This window comes from Lissotriton vulgaris, chromosome 11 (genome assembly GCF_964263255.1).
Source record: "Lissotriton vulgaris chromosome 11, aLisVul1.2, whole genome shotgun sequence".
NCBI lineage: Eukaryota > Metazoa > Chordata > Amphibia > Caudata > Salamandridae > Lissotriton > Lissotriton vulgaris.
In genome coordinates, this window is record NC_141699.1 from 1,029,330,040 (window position 1) to 1,029,342,874 (window position 12,835).

The 12,835-nt window shown below is 45.1% G+C and overlaps 1 protein-coding gene across 1 annotated transcript in view; it reads left to right on the forward strand.

The window, feature by feature from the left end:
- The window catches only part of RFC4 (replication factor C subunit 4), a 119,350-nt gene that overhangs the window by 93,496 nt on the left and 13,019 nt on the right, over window positions 1-12,835 (forward strand). The window contains exon 8 of the mRNA XM_086944350.1: window positions 4,352-4,477. Within this exon, the coding sequence (XP_086800476.1) occupies window positions 4,352-4,477 (126 nt within the window). The remainder of the gene's footprint in view (window positions 1-4,351; window positions 4,478-12,835) is intronic.

Consider the following 12,835-nt stretch of genomic DNA (forward strand, 5'->3'; position numbering starts at 1 on the left):
GCAGGTTGTGTTCTGTAAGATGATGCCTAATGCTTTGGCCTTTTGGAAGGGGAGGGTAGTAGTACCACCACAGTCCCAAAGATTCTCCGCCCTATGGCCGCTCCATCACCCAGCCTACCCTCCAATCTCCCCTAACAAAGCAGTCCAAGAATCCTCTGCCTCTCGCCCTGTCATGAGTGCTGTCCTCCACCACCCTGTATGGCTCTGTATTCTGGCCATTAGGGATTGGCCATGAAGAGGAACGGGCTGACCTACAGTAGGGCATAACTGCTGCAGTAAATGACACATTTGGGCTCAATGTGTGCACCTCTTATGATCTCTCTGGGGAGTCCTTGCTGTCTCCACATTCTCCCTGGTCATTTCGGTGGGGGTAGCCGCAGCATCGGGTTTTTTTAAGGCAGCCTTCGATGTAGCTAGGAGCATTAAGACGGAGCAGCAATCATTGTTGCGGTCAATCCTCAGCCACCTCATTTGCCTGTATGGTGACTATATTTCCACCTGTAATGTTGCTGTTCTAACCAAAGCCAGAGGCTATAGTCCTTTTACAAAATGTGACTGTGGAGTGTATTGTTTGTCCTTGTGTCATGTGTTTTAAGCTTGAGTTGTAAACCTGAAGTAAAGAGGTCTCCTCCCACCAACACCCCTAGGTATCTGAGATACTGTTACTGATGTCCCAATATCCAGCGGGCTGTTGATTGAAGGTTTCCGCCAAGAGTCTCCGTTATCAGAAACCTGGCTCTTCTCCAAGCTCTGAATAGTACGGGGAACCACTCCTTCGGCCTATGCGACATCTCCCATATTTTTTAGTACCCATCTGCCAAACTCTAAGCCCGAAGTCTATACTCTGTAAAGAAGCATGGATAGATATTGCAGAACAGACTGTAAGGAGTCCACATTCAAAAGATGTCTCCCTTACAGGAGTCCCAGAGGGATTTTTTCCTGCTGAAGTAATCTTTGTGCTTTACCCTCTTCCATGTGGGGAGAAAGTCCACAATGTGCATTATATATATTGGAATCGATTTGCACTACCTTTCACATACTAGTTACCACAACAAGAAGGTAGCTTTGCAAGAAGAAAGTAGTGTGTTTGAAAGAAAAACATGCCTGCAAGAGTCCATTCGGCTGAAACACGAACACTGGGGAAGGTAATTCGGAAAGAGCCGTACTCCATGCCTTGGTTGCCTGAAAGTGGATTGTCAAGGCCAATAAGACCTTCTGCCGCTGGGTATTATTCTTGGTATCCTGATTATGAATGAGGAAATGCATAGTTCATCTTATATGGTCAGCCGTGTAGAAAAAAAAGCACCCAGTGCGGACACTTGTGCATATGGGTGCCAGTTGAAGAATTTTAGCAGTTCGGTGTTGTGACGAGCAGTGAAGCTCATTTGACCGTTTTATTGCACAAGCTGGCTGGTTTTGTTTTTATATAAACAATTGATAGCCAGGCAATGGATCAGGTAGAAGTTAACACCTACTTTACAGAATGGTTCACAGCCATAATTACATAGGTGATGCTTGCGACTAAACTGTTGATATGGGATGTGGTTAGAGGTAATATCTCACAGATACTAGACTTAATTGCAAACATTTAACATGGTCTAGGAAGGTGGAGGATAGAGAGGAGTGGTCAGCATGGCCCAAGCATACAGGTCGGAAGACAATGAATTCACCGGGCCCTCCTGGACCTAGGAACCACCTCCGTGTTAGTGGAGAAGTGCTACACAGCCTCAGCTGAGCCTTCCTTTACAAGTGTAAAACTTTGTCAATAGTTGACTGATTGGACGTGTATTTTAGTGGTCTGTATGCACTGCTATTTGAGTGGCACTGGACTCGTAGATATAGGTGTCGTCTCTTTACTGATGGTCACCATTATATGTGATAAGCGTGTTCTACGCAGGCGTATCCTAAGTATGCCTGGTTAAATCTTGTGCCAATATTCTACAACTCTGTGACCAAAAGAAATGTGTTGTACCAGCTTAATATTAAAAATGTTACAAAATTATTTAAGGTTTACAATTTCTGTTTTGAAAAATGAGGGCATGGGGTAACAAAAACAGCATGTTTTGTTTCACAATTCCATGAGGTTGATGGTTGTTGCTGTTTGACCAGAGCACTTTCTTTCACTCTAATTTCATTGTATATCTACAGGATGTCAAAAAATGTTTTGCTGGCGTTGTATGGATTTGATTGTTTTATATGTTAAATACTCCTTGCTCCACCCAGAAAATTCCTGCTATGTAAATCTTATCAAGTACAGAATTTCTTACTGTTTGATACCTAGCATCACTTCCTGGAATAATCCTTAACTCCACTTCCTCTCACACAGCACTTTCACAGTTTGGTAACTAGAAGTTACGTTTGAGCATTTTGTTTCTGTTGTAAGCACGTTTTTCAAGGATCTGTGTGCATTGCTCTGACACTTGGGGCCCGATGTAGTTCACCAAATACCGGTCGGTAACGGCTGAATTCGGCAGTTACCGACCGGTATTTGGTGCGGCCGAATTCGCCCGTTACCGACCGGTATTTGGTGATTGAGATGTAGGGGGCTATATTTTACAGAATCGGTAATTTTACCGATTCGGAAAATTCCTGATGTAGGTAGCACTGTGTCCAGTGCTACAGGCCTTTCAAATTCGGTATTTAACCACCCAATCCAATTGGGTGGTAAAATACCGAATCCAGGTGTGCATGTACATGTGTGCATGCACACCTTTGCCATGTGACTGTCTGTGTGCCACATGGCACACATGCCTGTATTTGGGGTGCTAGAGGGTGTCAAAGTTACACCCCCTGCACCCTTGCTGGAATCGGTATTTACTGATTCAGTAAATACTGATTCGGTAATGCCCATTGATTCCTATGGGCTTCAATGCCCATTGGAATCAATGGGCATTACCGAATCGGTATTTACAGAATCGGTAAATACCGAATCTTAACGATTCGGTATTTACCGAGTCTGTATTACCTACATCCCCCCCCCCCTTTATTTTACCACTTCTTAAATACAGATTCAGTATCATTCGGTATTTAAGAAGTGGTAAAATAAAATAACATTTATCGGGCCCTCGGTGCCTTCTTTTTCCCAGATGTTGGAAATAGCAAGTACAGCAGCAGCAAATTCATTAAAAACTCGCCAGGCACTCTAATACACTTACTGGTCAGTGGGTGCAGGACCTGAGCGATCTTCAGGATGACAAGTGGTTTGAGGCCCTGGCATCCTCAAGAGAAGTGGCCATTAGGTCGAAATTCCATCTTGTACAATTAAGTTGTACATAGATCCTACTATGCATGTACCACCTTACACAAAATAGGTAGAGTAACCGACTCACTGTGTCCAGACAGCAACATTCACACCTTATGGAGCTGCCCTGAGATACAACACTACTGGGTATCGTGGGGACTTGTATGAACAACCTCTGTGGGAGCAATACAAGTCCCTTTGCAAAGTAGTGTCTCTTAAACATCTGGAGCGCAACGCGTCTAGACCTTATGGAATAAACCTGGATGACCCTGAGAATGACAATGGCTAAACGAAACATTGCATGTTTATGGGAGGGTGAACAAGCTCCATGTTTTTGGGTCTGGAAGCGGGACATGGATTGCATTGGTGCATACTGGCGTCCTCTGTGGTTGTCCTCCAAAATGGACCAGAATATGGGGGAAATGGAATTAACATGGGGGAAATCCCTGCACTCCCCTCCATGGAGTTGGTTTGGAAGTCATGCATGTTAACTACTCAGAATCAAATGTCACTATAGGAATGTTTGGAAGAATGGGGAATGGGTGATGGGGAGGTGGTATCTGTCGGCGGTTGCTAAGATGTCTGCTGCCTTCAATTGCATCCTAACGGTGTTTTGCTCTTTCAAGCTTGTTGTGTTCTGTATAACGCTCAATAAAAAGATTCATTAAAAAAAAGTACAGCAGCAGAATTGGAAACATTCCTTACACAGCCTACTACGCGCTCGTACCCTGCCCCACGTCTCCCGCAGAGAATTAAAACGTGCATCCGAAAGGGTAAAATTCTCTTCGACAAATACGTTAAAGTGGGTAGGACCAGACGAAACTGGGGTAGGGAGGCAGGGATGGGGTGGTTTAATTCATGTGAAACACAACGAAAAATTAATAAAATGTGTTGTAAAAGAAAAAAAAAGGGTAAAATTCTATTACACCATGCCATCAACAGAACTGTAATACATTAGTTAATGCCTTGTTTTTCAGTGTCTGTGCTTATGACTTTATACATTTGTTACACACTTGCTAATACTCTATTCTGTTGGAGAATGCAATGTTATTGATGCAGTCGCCTTGATCCATAGGTGACTTGGGTGTCACATTATTATACTTTTTGCAGGCATTAGCTTCGCTTGTTGATGTGGCAGAAGGAGATCTTCGAAAAGCGATCACATTCCTCCAAAGTGCAACTCGTCTAACGGGAGGGAAGGAAATCACAGATAAAATTATTACAGAAATCTCAGGGGTAAGTTGGCCAGTGGTTTTTTATGTCGAAACAAATGTAGTCTTGTCACAGAACTAATCTCTGTAAATTGAGCCATGCATACGAGTTCTAGATTAAAGAAACGGTTGAATTGTGTCTCTTATGTATATTTTCTGCTATTTTAGAAAGGGACTGCACATTCATCATTCTTCGGTCAAATCAAAAGAATATAAAATATGTGCCATTACATGTACCTTAGTACACTGTGTGTGTGTCATGTGATCAAGGCCCGTGGGACTCCAAAAAGACAATGATCATATTGGAGCAAGAGTTGAGCCGAAAAGCAGAATTCGAATGACTAGAGAGAGGATAGAGCAGACAGACAAATATGGCAATCATTTTTTTTTATAAACTATTTGTTATTGATTTTAAAGAGTGGGTATAACAGCAAAATAAAAATATTGCTTCCCAGTCAAAACCACACCATCCCACCTGCCTTTAATCTCCAGTTATCTCGAAGAAACCGGAGCACCTACAGGCACAATCTATGGTGTAGAAGATCACTTGTGATGCTCCCACCATTTACCCGATATTTTGTGCATTGTCTGGGAGAATGTATGACGTTACAACGCATAGGTTCACAACGCATACCATCGCAACGCAACTTTTACAACGCAGAATCCATTACAACGCATGCTATTACAACGCATGCCATTGCAACGTAGATGCTATTACAATGCATACCATTACAATGTAAGTATAGGTAAGTATTTAATTTTATTAATATTAATTTAATTTTAATATAATTTCAAAAAAGATTGTTAATTTATTTAAATGATTTTTTTAATTTAAAAAAATGTATTTTAATATACTATTCTAACTCCTGGGGAGGGTGTAATAGTAGGGTAAGTGTTGGATAGTGTAGGGGTAAAATTACTATTCTAACTCCAGGGGAGTGTAATAGTAATGTAAGTGTTGGATAGTGTAGGGGTTAAAATTACTATTCTAACTCCAGGGGGTTTAATTAAAATAAATTAAATGTAATTAAGATATTAAAATATATTTATGTAAATTAAATTTAAAAATATTAAATTTAATTAGAATTTTATAATTATTTTTAGTAAATTAAATAAAAAATAAAATAAAATTTCATTAAAATATTAAAATTGGTTTAGATTATATTTTAAATTAAAAATAATGAAATTAATTTAAGAAAATTAAATTAAAATTAAAATAATAATAAATTAAATACTTACCCATACTTGCGTTGTAATGGCATGCGTTGTAATAGCATCTGCGTTGTAATGGCATGCGTTGCAATAGCATGCGTTGTAATGGATCTTGTGTTGCAAAACTTTCGTTGTAATGGTAGTGCGTTGTAAAAGTGATGGTTGTTTCCTGTCTGCGACAGCTTCTAGCAATATAAATCAGCTTTTCCTGTTTGACACACCTGTCCATTCCAGATTTCCACAGTGCCAGACTAGGTGGTTGCACCAGCTTCCAATGTCTGTTTTGGCCACTAGTATTGCCAGACCAATCAGTGTTCTATCACACCTCACACACCCGAACTCTTACAGAAGACCGGGAATGTCTAAATTCAGCATCGGCGTGACTAGGCCTATCTAGGATTTTAGGGAGGGATTGACCAATCTGTTTCCAATATCGGGTGATTACAGGACACTGCCACACCATATGAAAGAAATTTGCCCTTGGGGAGGAGCACTGGGTGCAGTTAGGTTCAAGGAGAAGGACTGCATGTCAGAGCATTTGGGGTGTCATGTAAGTGAGGTACAGATAGTTTAGGTGACCTAACTTGAGGCGCGCTAAAATGACAAGCTCCCGGGGGGGCCATGAATACCTCCCGCAACTGCACATCTTCTAGGACTATGAACCCACCCCTCCCATCTCTGCCATAGTTGATCCAGGGTTTTGGGGGAGTTACAAACCAGGGAGTGATAAAGCTAGGAAATTCACAGCACGACCCAAGTTGCCCATCAATAACCTAGCCTCCAGTGTACAAAATTCAGGCAGTTCACCTAAGTGTGTCTGATAACATCCAAGTGCATGTCTCAATTGAAGATATGTATGAAACTGGATGCAGGAACGTGTAAAGTGGGTCTGCAGGTCTGTAAAGGAGTGCATGTGAGATCCTTGCCATACGTCTCAAAGTACTGTGGCTCCAATCTGGTCCTAGACGAGCCAATTGAAGTTGGTAAGCCAGGTCTCTCCAACCTGCCGTCAACCAATCAGGTGGGGGTCGCCTCCTACCAAAGAAAGGACCTCAGTTTTGCCGAGATTTTGACAAACTAGGCATTGGGGATAAGGAGAGGAAAATTCTGCAGGGTTTATAAGAAACGTGGGAGTCCCATAATTTTTTATAAATGCGACCCGGCTCAGAATGTTAAGAGGAAAGGTGGACCAGGTAGTGAGACTGGTTTTAGTCGCCCAGAGAAGAGGGGCAGGATTAAGACTACTCGTGAGGTCCAGTATCCTTTCTATATGGACCCCCAAGTACCTGAAACTGAGACAACATATTAGAATATCGATCTGCAAATTGAGCATGGCATTGTCACTTAGCAGAGGAACAAAGAATGATTTACCTCAGTTCGCCCGAAGTGTCCTTTAACATCTGCGGAATTTCTAATGTGCTTGAGCTTGATGTCGGAGGGTCAGTGAGAAAAACGGCTTGTGCGTAAAGAGCTATTCTGTCCTCCAATGCCTCACTCCATCCTCACAGCTGAGCATCACGACCAGTGATACAGGCCAAGGTTTCTATAGCCAGAGCGAAGAGGAGCAGGGAAAGAGGGGCGCGCCTACCTAGTCCTGTGTCTTAATTGGAAACTGACAGGATAGCACATCGTTGATAAGAACTTGCACTGGGGGTCGTGAGTAAAGGAGGCCAACCACTTTACGAAGCACTGCACCAATACCCTTGTACTTTAGTACCGAACTTAGATTTCCCAGTCCACAGTATCAAAGACTTTTTCGAAGACCATGAGCAGCAGAGCTACTGCTCCCATGATGCTGTGGACATTAGCCATGACTGTTTGGACGCGACAAATGCAGTGTCTCATGCTCCGGTTGGGCATAAAGCCACATTGATCTGGATGGATCAAAGTAGTAAGTACTGGTTGTAGTCTGTATGCTAAGATCTTGGCATAGATCTTAATATCAGTAATGATTAGGGAAATAGGACGATAAGAGTTGGATGGTCCGTCTTGGGAATGACCTCGACAGTTGCACGAGGGGGAGGGGCAGAGACATCCATATCTGGGTCTGGGGCAGCATTGAAGTCTCTCCCAATGAATAGTACCCCATATGGCGTACAGCAATTACTTTGGTTAGTTCCTTAAAGAATCGTTTGTGCAGATAGGGGTGTGGGGGGAGATATAAACACTTTGAATATTGTAGGGGTTCCCTCTAGTGTCCCGACCACTCCCAACAAAACTGCCCTGAGAGTCGTGTATGACTGTGGTAATCACCAACGGGGAATGTTTATGGAGTAGTATTGTAGTGTCTCTGTAACCCCTGAGTGATAAGCACAGTCATAACCGAATCTGTATGTATGTATGTATGTATGTGTGTTCTTATATAGCGCTCGACTTACCCTAGGGCATCTCGGCGCTTGCCTTGGGAACCCGTCCTGGCTTTTCCCTGTGAGATAACCCGTACTGGGCATCCACAAGGTGAAAGCCAGGCATCCCGCCGCGGGGGGGCCGTTAGGGAGATTAAGCAAGCTTAATGCCCAGAGCTGCATAGTGTGAACCCGTGCTTAGAGTGGGCACCGAAGCGAGAATTATTAAGTCCGTGGACAATTGGGCTCAAGACCCTGCCGCGTCGGAAATTGAACCCTGGTCCCGGGTCTGACCTCTGCTTCAGGGTATGCCTCCTCTAACCAGTGAGCCACACTTCTCCACAATCTGCACATAGAGTACCCAAATGGGGAGTTTCCTGCAACAGTGCAATACCCAATCAGTGGCACTTACGAAATCTGAGGACCGCTGTATTTTAATATGGTCTAGGAGGTTGTTGACTTTCCATGAAAGATGACTAAATTCAGCCATGAAGGAAGCATTTGGGGGTTGAGAGATGGCTCCACTGCAAGCGCTGCAGCAGATAGTGATAGTGCGAGCCATTTAAGTGAGCAACCTTTACAAAAAGAAACATGACCAATCGAAAAAGAAAACTGAAAAGACCCCTCAACAACAGCAACCCCCACCCCACACTTTCAGCCCAGAAGCATCTGTCGCCGAACTCCCTCAACAAGGTAAGTATACAACTTAACTGGGTATTCGAAGTGGACCTCCTCCAAGGCAGAGTCTACCTGGTAATAATTAGAACACTGCTTGGGCCCTCGGCCATCGCATGGAAACACAACACAATATTAAAGTTTTAAACCTTCGCAATGGACCACCAGTAGAGCCTCCGTCTTCAGTAGTATCTGCTCATATGGACTCCGAAGCTCTGTCTGGTGCTGGATGGACGGGAAGCAGCTTGTCAACAGGTGGGGAATGTCGAGGCTCTTTGTCAGAGGACTGGGGGAGGGGGGCACGTTTATGTTTACTTAGTCTTCCTGTAGATTTAGGGCATAGACTACTCTGGGACGGGTAACAGCCGGGACTGACTGGCCTCGACCCAGCTTGGTAGCATGATGTGGGGGCTCATAGCATCTAAGGCAGGGGTCTTCAAACTGGGGGGCGGGCCCCCCTAGGAGTGCCTCAATTGATCCCAGTGGGGCACCAGGTTCTGCCCACAAGAAGCATTATTCTGATAACTGCTTTGTTTTAATCAGAAAAAGAAAGCGGCAGTAAGACGCTCTGTAATGGGTCATCACTAACGTCTTTTGTCATATACATCCAAGCTGGGAGTATATGTCAAAAGGGAAGGAACTCTAAATATCCTACAAAACCCCTACCCCATTTCTACTAATCACACTGTGGATACTTTTACTCATTAGTAAGGCCTGTCAGACCAGAGTATGTGGCAATCATGTATTTGATTACATTTTTTAACGGCAACAGAACTTAACTGCAATGTTTAAAGAAGTCCAGACATATTTAAACATTGTCAATTTAATAGAAAAATTGTGATGTGAGGGGCGATTTGTTATTTATTTGTTTATTTATTTTTTAACATGGGAAGGGGGCACAGCATTAAAAGATTTGAAGACCATTGGTCTAAGGGTTTCTTGCTGTGTCGCACACTCACATGCCACCTCTGTAGTGTCGGGAAATGTGGAAGCGGGCCCATGGAGGACCTTTAACCATGCTGGCAAAAGCAGCATGTTTTGAAGAGACATGGCTTTAAGTTTCTGCTTGATGGCATCAAATGATTTACATTGTTTCTGGGTAGATTTTGTGTAGTCCTTAAAGACCATTATGTGGCTTGACTGAAAATGGATTTTGATATGTGCCTGTTGAACAATGATATCCCAATCTAAGAAGTTCAGTATTTTGGAGATGACTGGGCGCAATGGTGCTCTAGGAGGGGGCTTCCGTACCAGAGTCCGGTATGCCAGCTCAACCTCAAACTAGGGTATCGGGGCGTAATCTAGTTTTCAGCTAAAGTCTCTGGGTGAGAGGTTTCAACCCCTTCGGGAAAGCCCACATACTGCAGGTTACTACACTGAGAGTGATTTTCAGCATCTGCTGCCCTGGTCTCAAGGATGCAAACAGTGAACAGTAGTGCATTTACCTTTGCCATTAGGCCTATTGAATCGTCTTTAAGGGTGGACACTCATGCAATGATTATCCCAGCCACGTTACGAAGGTCTTGATAGAGTGCAACGTCAGTCCCCATCTCACAAATGTTTGACTCAAGGGCCTCTCTGGAAGCTTGGATGGCCTGAAGGAATTGAGGCACATCTGTGACTACAGGGGGTTTTGGGCATTGGCCACCAGTCAGTTGTTGCCTGGCAGAATCGGAGGGGCATGTCGAATATTTGTCAATCTTCTATTGGGCTCCCGCAAGTTGGGTCTTTCCCCATTTTTGACATGAGTATAGTGGTGCAGGACCTCCTGCTGTTGAGAGGGTACGATAAAACCAGAGTTAGCAGCAGCAGCAGCACCCAGAAAGGTGCACCACCGGTCGAGCACTGGGTACCGAGTCTCTGCCAGCTTGCACAGAGGTCCAGCAGGGGCAGCACAAGCAGCTGAGTTAGAAATCAGCCACCACAGGGAGGGCCCCCCAGAGAGGTAATGCAACACCAGGAAGGTGTATTAGAGGCAGGGGAACCCCTCTTACCACTGCAGATGTTATTCCCCCTTGGTTTCCATTCAGACGGAGGCAGTCCCAGTCTACAGGGTCCCAAGTAGGCAGGAGAAGGGGTTGCAGGAAGGTTCCCTCGGCCCACTTACCTTGTAATTCCCGGGAAGGTAGCCCAAGCAGCCGGAGCGGGTCCCCAGTATGTATGGCAAAATTCCATTAGGGTAACCCAAGTCACCGATGCTGCAAGGACTTAATAGGAGTAAAATCCTCTGCCATTTCAACAAACATCGGGCAGCGAAGAGCGAAAGGCCAAATGTAAATTGGAGGGTCCCCCTCGCGGTTGTACTCAGGGTAGCAACCGCGAGGTGCGTTTAACTCTAAGGCCAAATATTGGGCTGAGAAGAGACCAAGCCAACGTCGAGCGTGCAGGCCTTCGGGGACCTCTCAATCCTTCAGCCGCTTCTGTTCCGCCCCAGGGCCCGCTGTGGGCACAGGCACCACCCGGGGAGGCAAGAGTAGGGCGAGGCCGCCGCCCCAGTCAGTGCACAGGGCTTGAGCTGTGACCTCACCTAGTGGCCTGCACAGCAATCCAGGGCTGGGTCAGGCGCAACACGAGTTGTCCTGGGAGAGCTCCAGGGCCGGCCAATTTCCCATGGGGTCCCGCACCTTAGTCTTCTGCGGTACGGCCATGCCTCTAGCAGGAGGTCTGCCGCTTGTTCGGGCTGAAAACGGCTCCATCGCAGCATCGGTGGGCAGGCACCCTTGTGTAAATATGGGTGGATCGTGCACCACTTCCTATCCCCGTGCGACTACTATCTTGGGGAGGCCCGTCACCCAGCAGGAGCGTAGGTCCCCTAGGGAATCTGGGGACGAGCTGTCTATGGTTTTGGAGTACCCAGGCTGCCGAATAAGAAACGGATGGCGGAGGAGATCCGAGGAGAGTCTTTAAGATGCATTTGCCATCTTGGCTGCTTTGGCCACGACCCAAGGCAATAATTTATTGGGGATATCTACAATTAGCCACCGCATTTAACAAGGTCTTTGGAATTCTTCTACTGCAAGCCTCTTTCTGGCTGAAGACGGTGGAGGTCATCTCATGACATATAAAAAGTGCAGGATATTGTGCATTTCTCATAGTGGGCAGACTCCCTGCATCAGAGTGTCTGTGTTTATTTGGACCAGACATTATCTCTGTTAGCCTATTGTAATTTTTGCATTAAAAAGTACATTTGGAGACTGAGCTGGCTCTGGTCAAAGGTGGGCTGTGCTTTTTTGGAGCTACCAAGATATGTCGTTTCCCTTAGTCTTAACTCCGCTTGGTGATTGCTGATGCAAGACATGGAAGGGGCAGTAGAGGGCCTCCCCATTATTTAAACCTGGGGACCACTCCAGCAGGAAGAGTGCAACCATACTGCTCTTTTCTCCAGCCCACCCAGACTCTGAGGTGCTCAGCCTGCACATTGTAGCACTCATCGGTGGAAGTCCCTTTCTCTGTGTCCGAGGATGCATCAGCTGAGGCACTGCTCTGTTGTCTGGACCACAAGGCACTGCAAGGCAATACTGATCTGGAGGGCCGAGGCTGAATCTGGGCCATTGTGGTAGTATGCTGGCACTGAGGTTACAAATGTATGCAGAGAGTTTCACTTTGGAGACCTGAAGCTGCTTTCTGTTGTTTGAAAATCAGCTCGTGTTCCCCGTCGGAGCCTTCAGTCAAAGGCTCTTTGGAGCCAAGTTTGGCCTGCCCCTGAACGTGGTGTCTTGGAAAGCAGAGACCTGGCTTACATTCCCTGGTACACACCAGTACCATTGCAGCAGATTTCCTAAGCCTTTGTTGAGACACTCCTGACAATTTTAAAAAGATGACAGACTGAAACAGTTTTATTTTTATTTTTGTTTTTACTCCTAAAAGGGGTGCCACAAACAGCGGTCAATGTGACTGCTGAAACCTGGTTGAAAGGATGCTTGCCGACATTGAGTCAATGCAACCTTCTAGGTATATCATAAGGCTTCTATCAGTCATTACCTGCAGAGATTTCTCGCTTTTTGACAGACTTGCTAAATCTGAGGATGGGGGATGTGCAACAGGTCGTTTGCACTGTTTATCATCTGTCCTCCAAAAAAAAAAAACAAGCCGGTAAATCTACAGTGCGTGATATTTTTTTTGTTAATGGTTGCACTTGGATTGGCAGAATG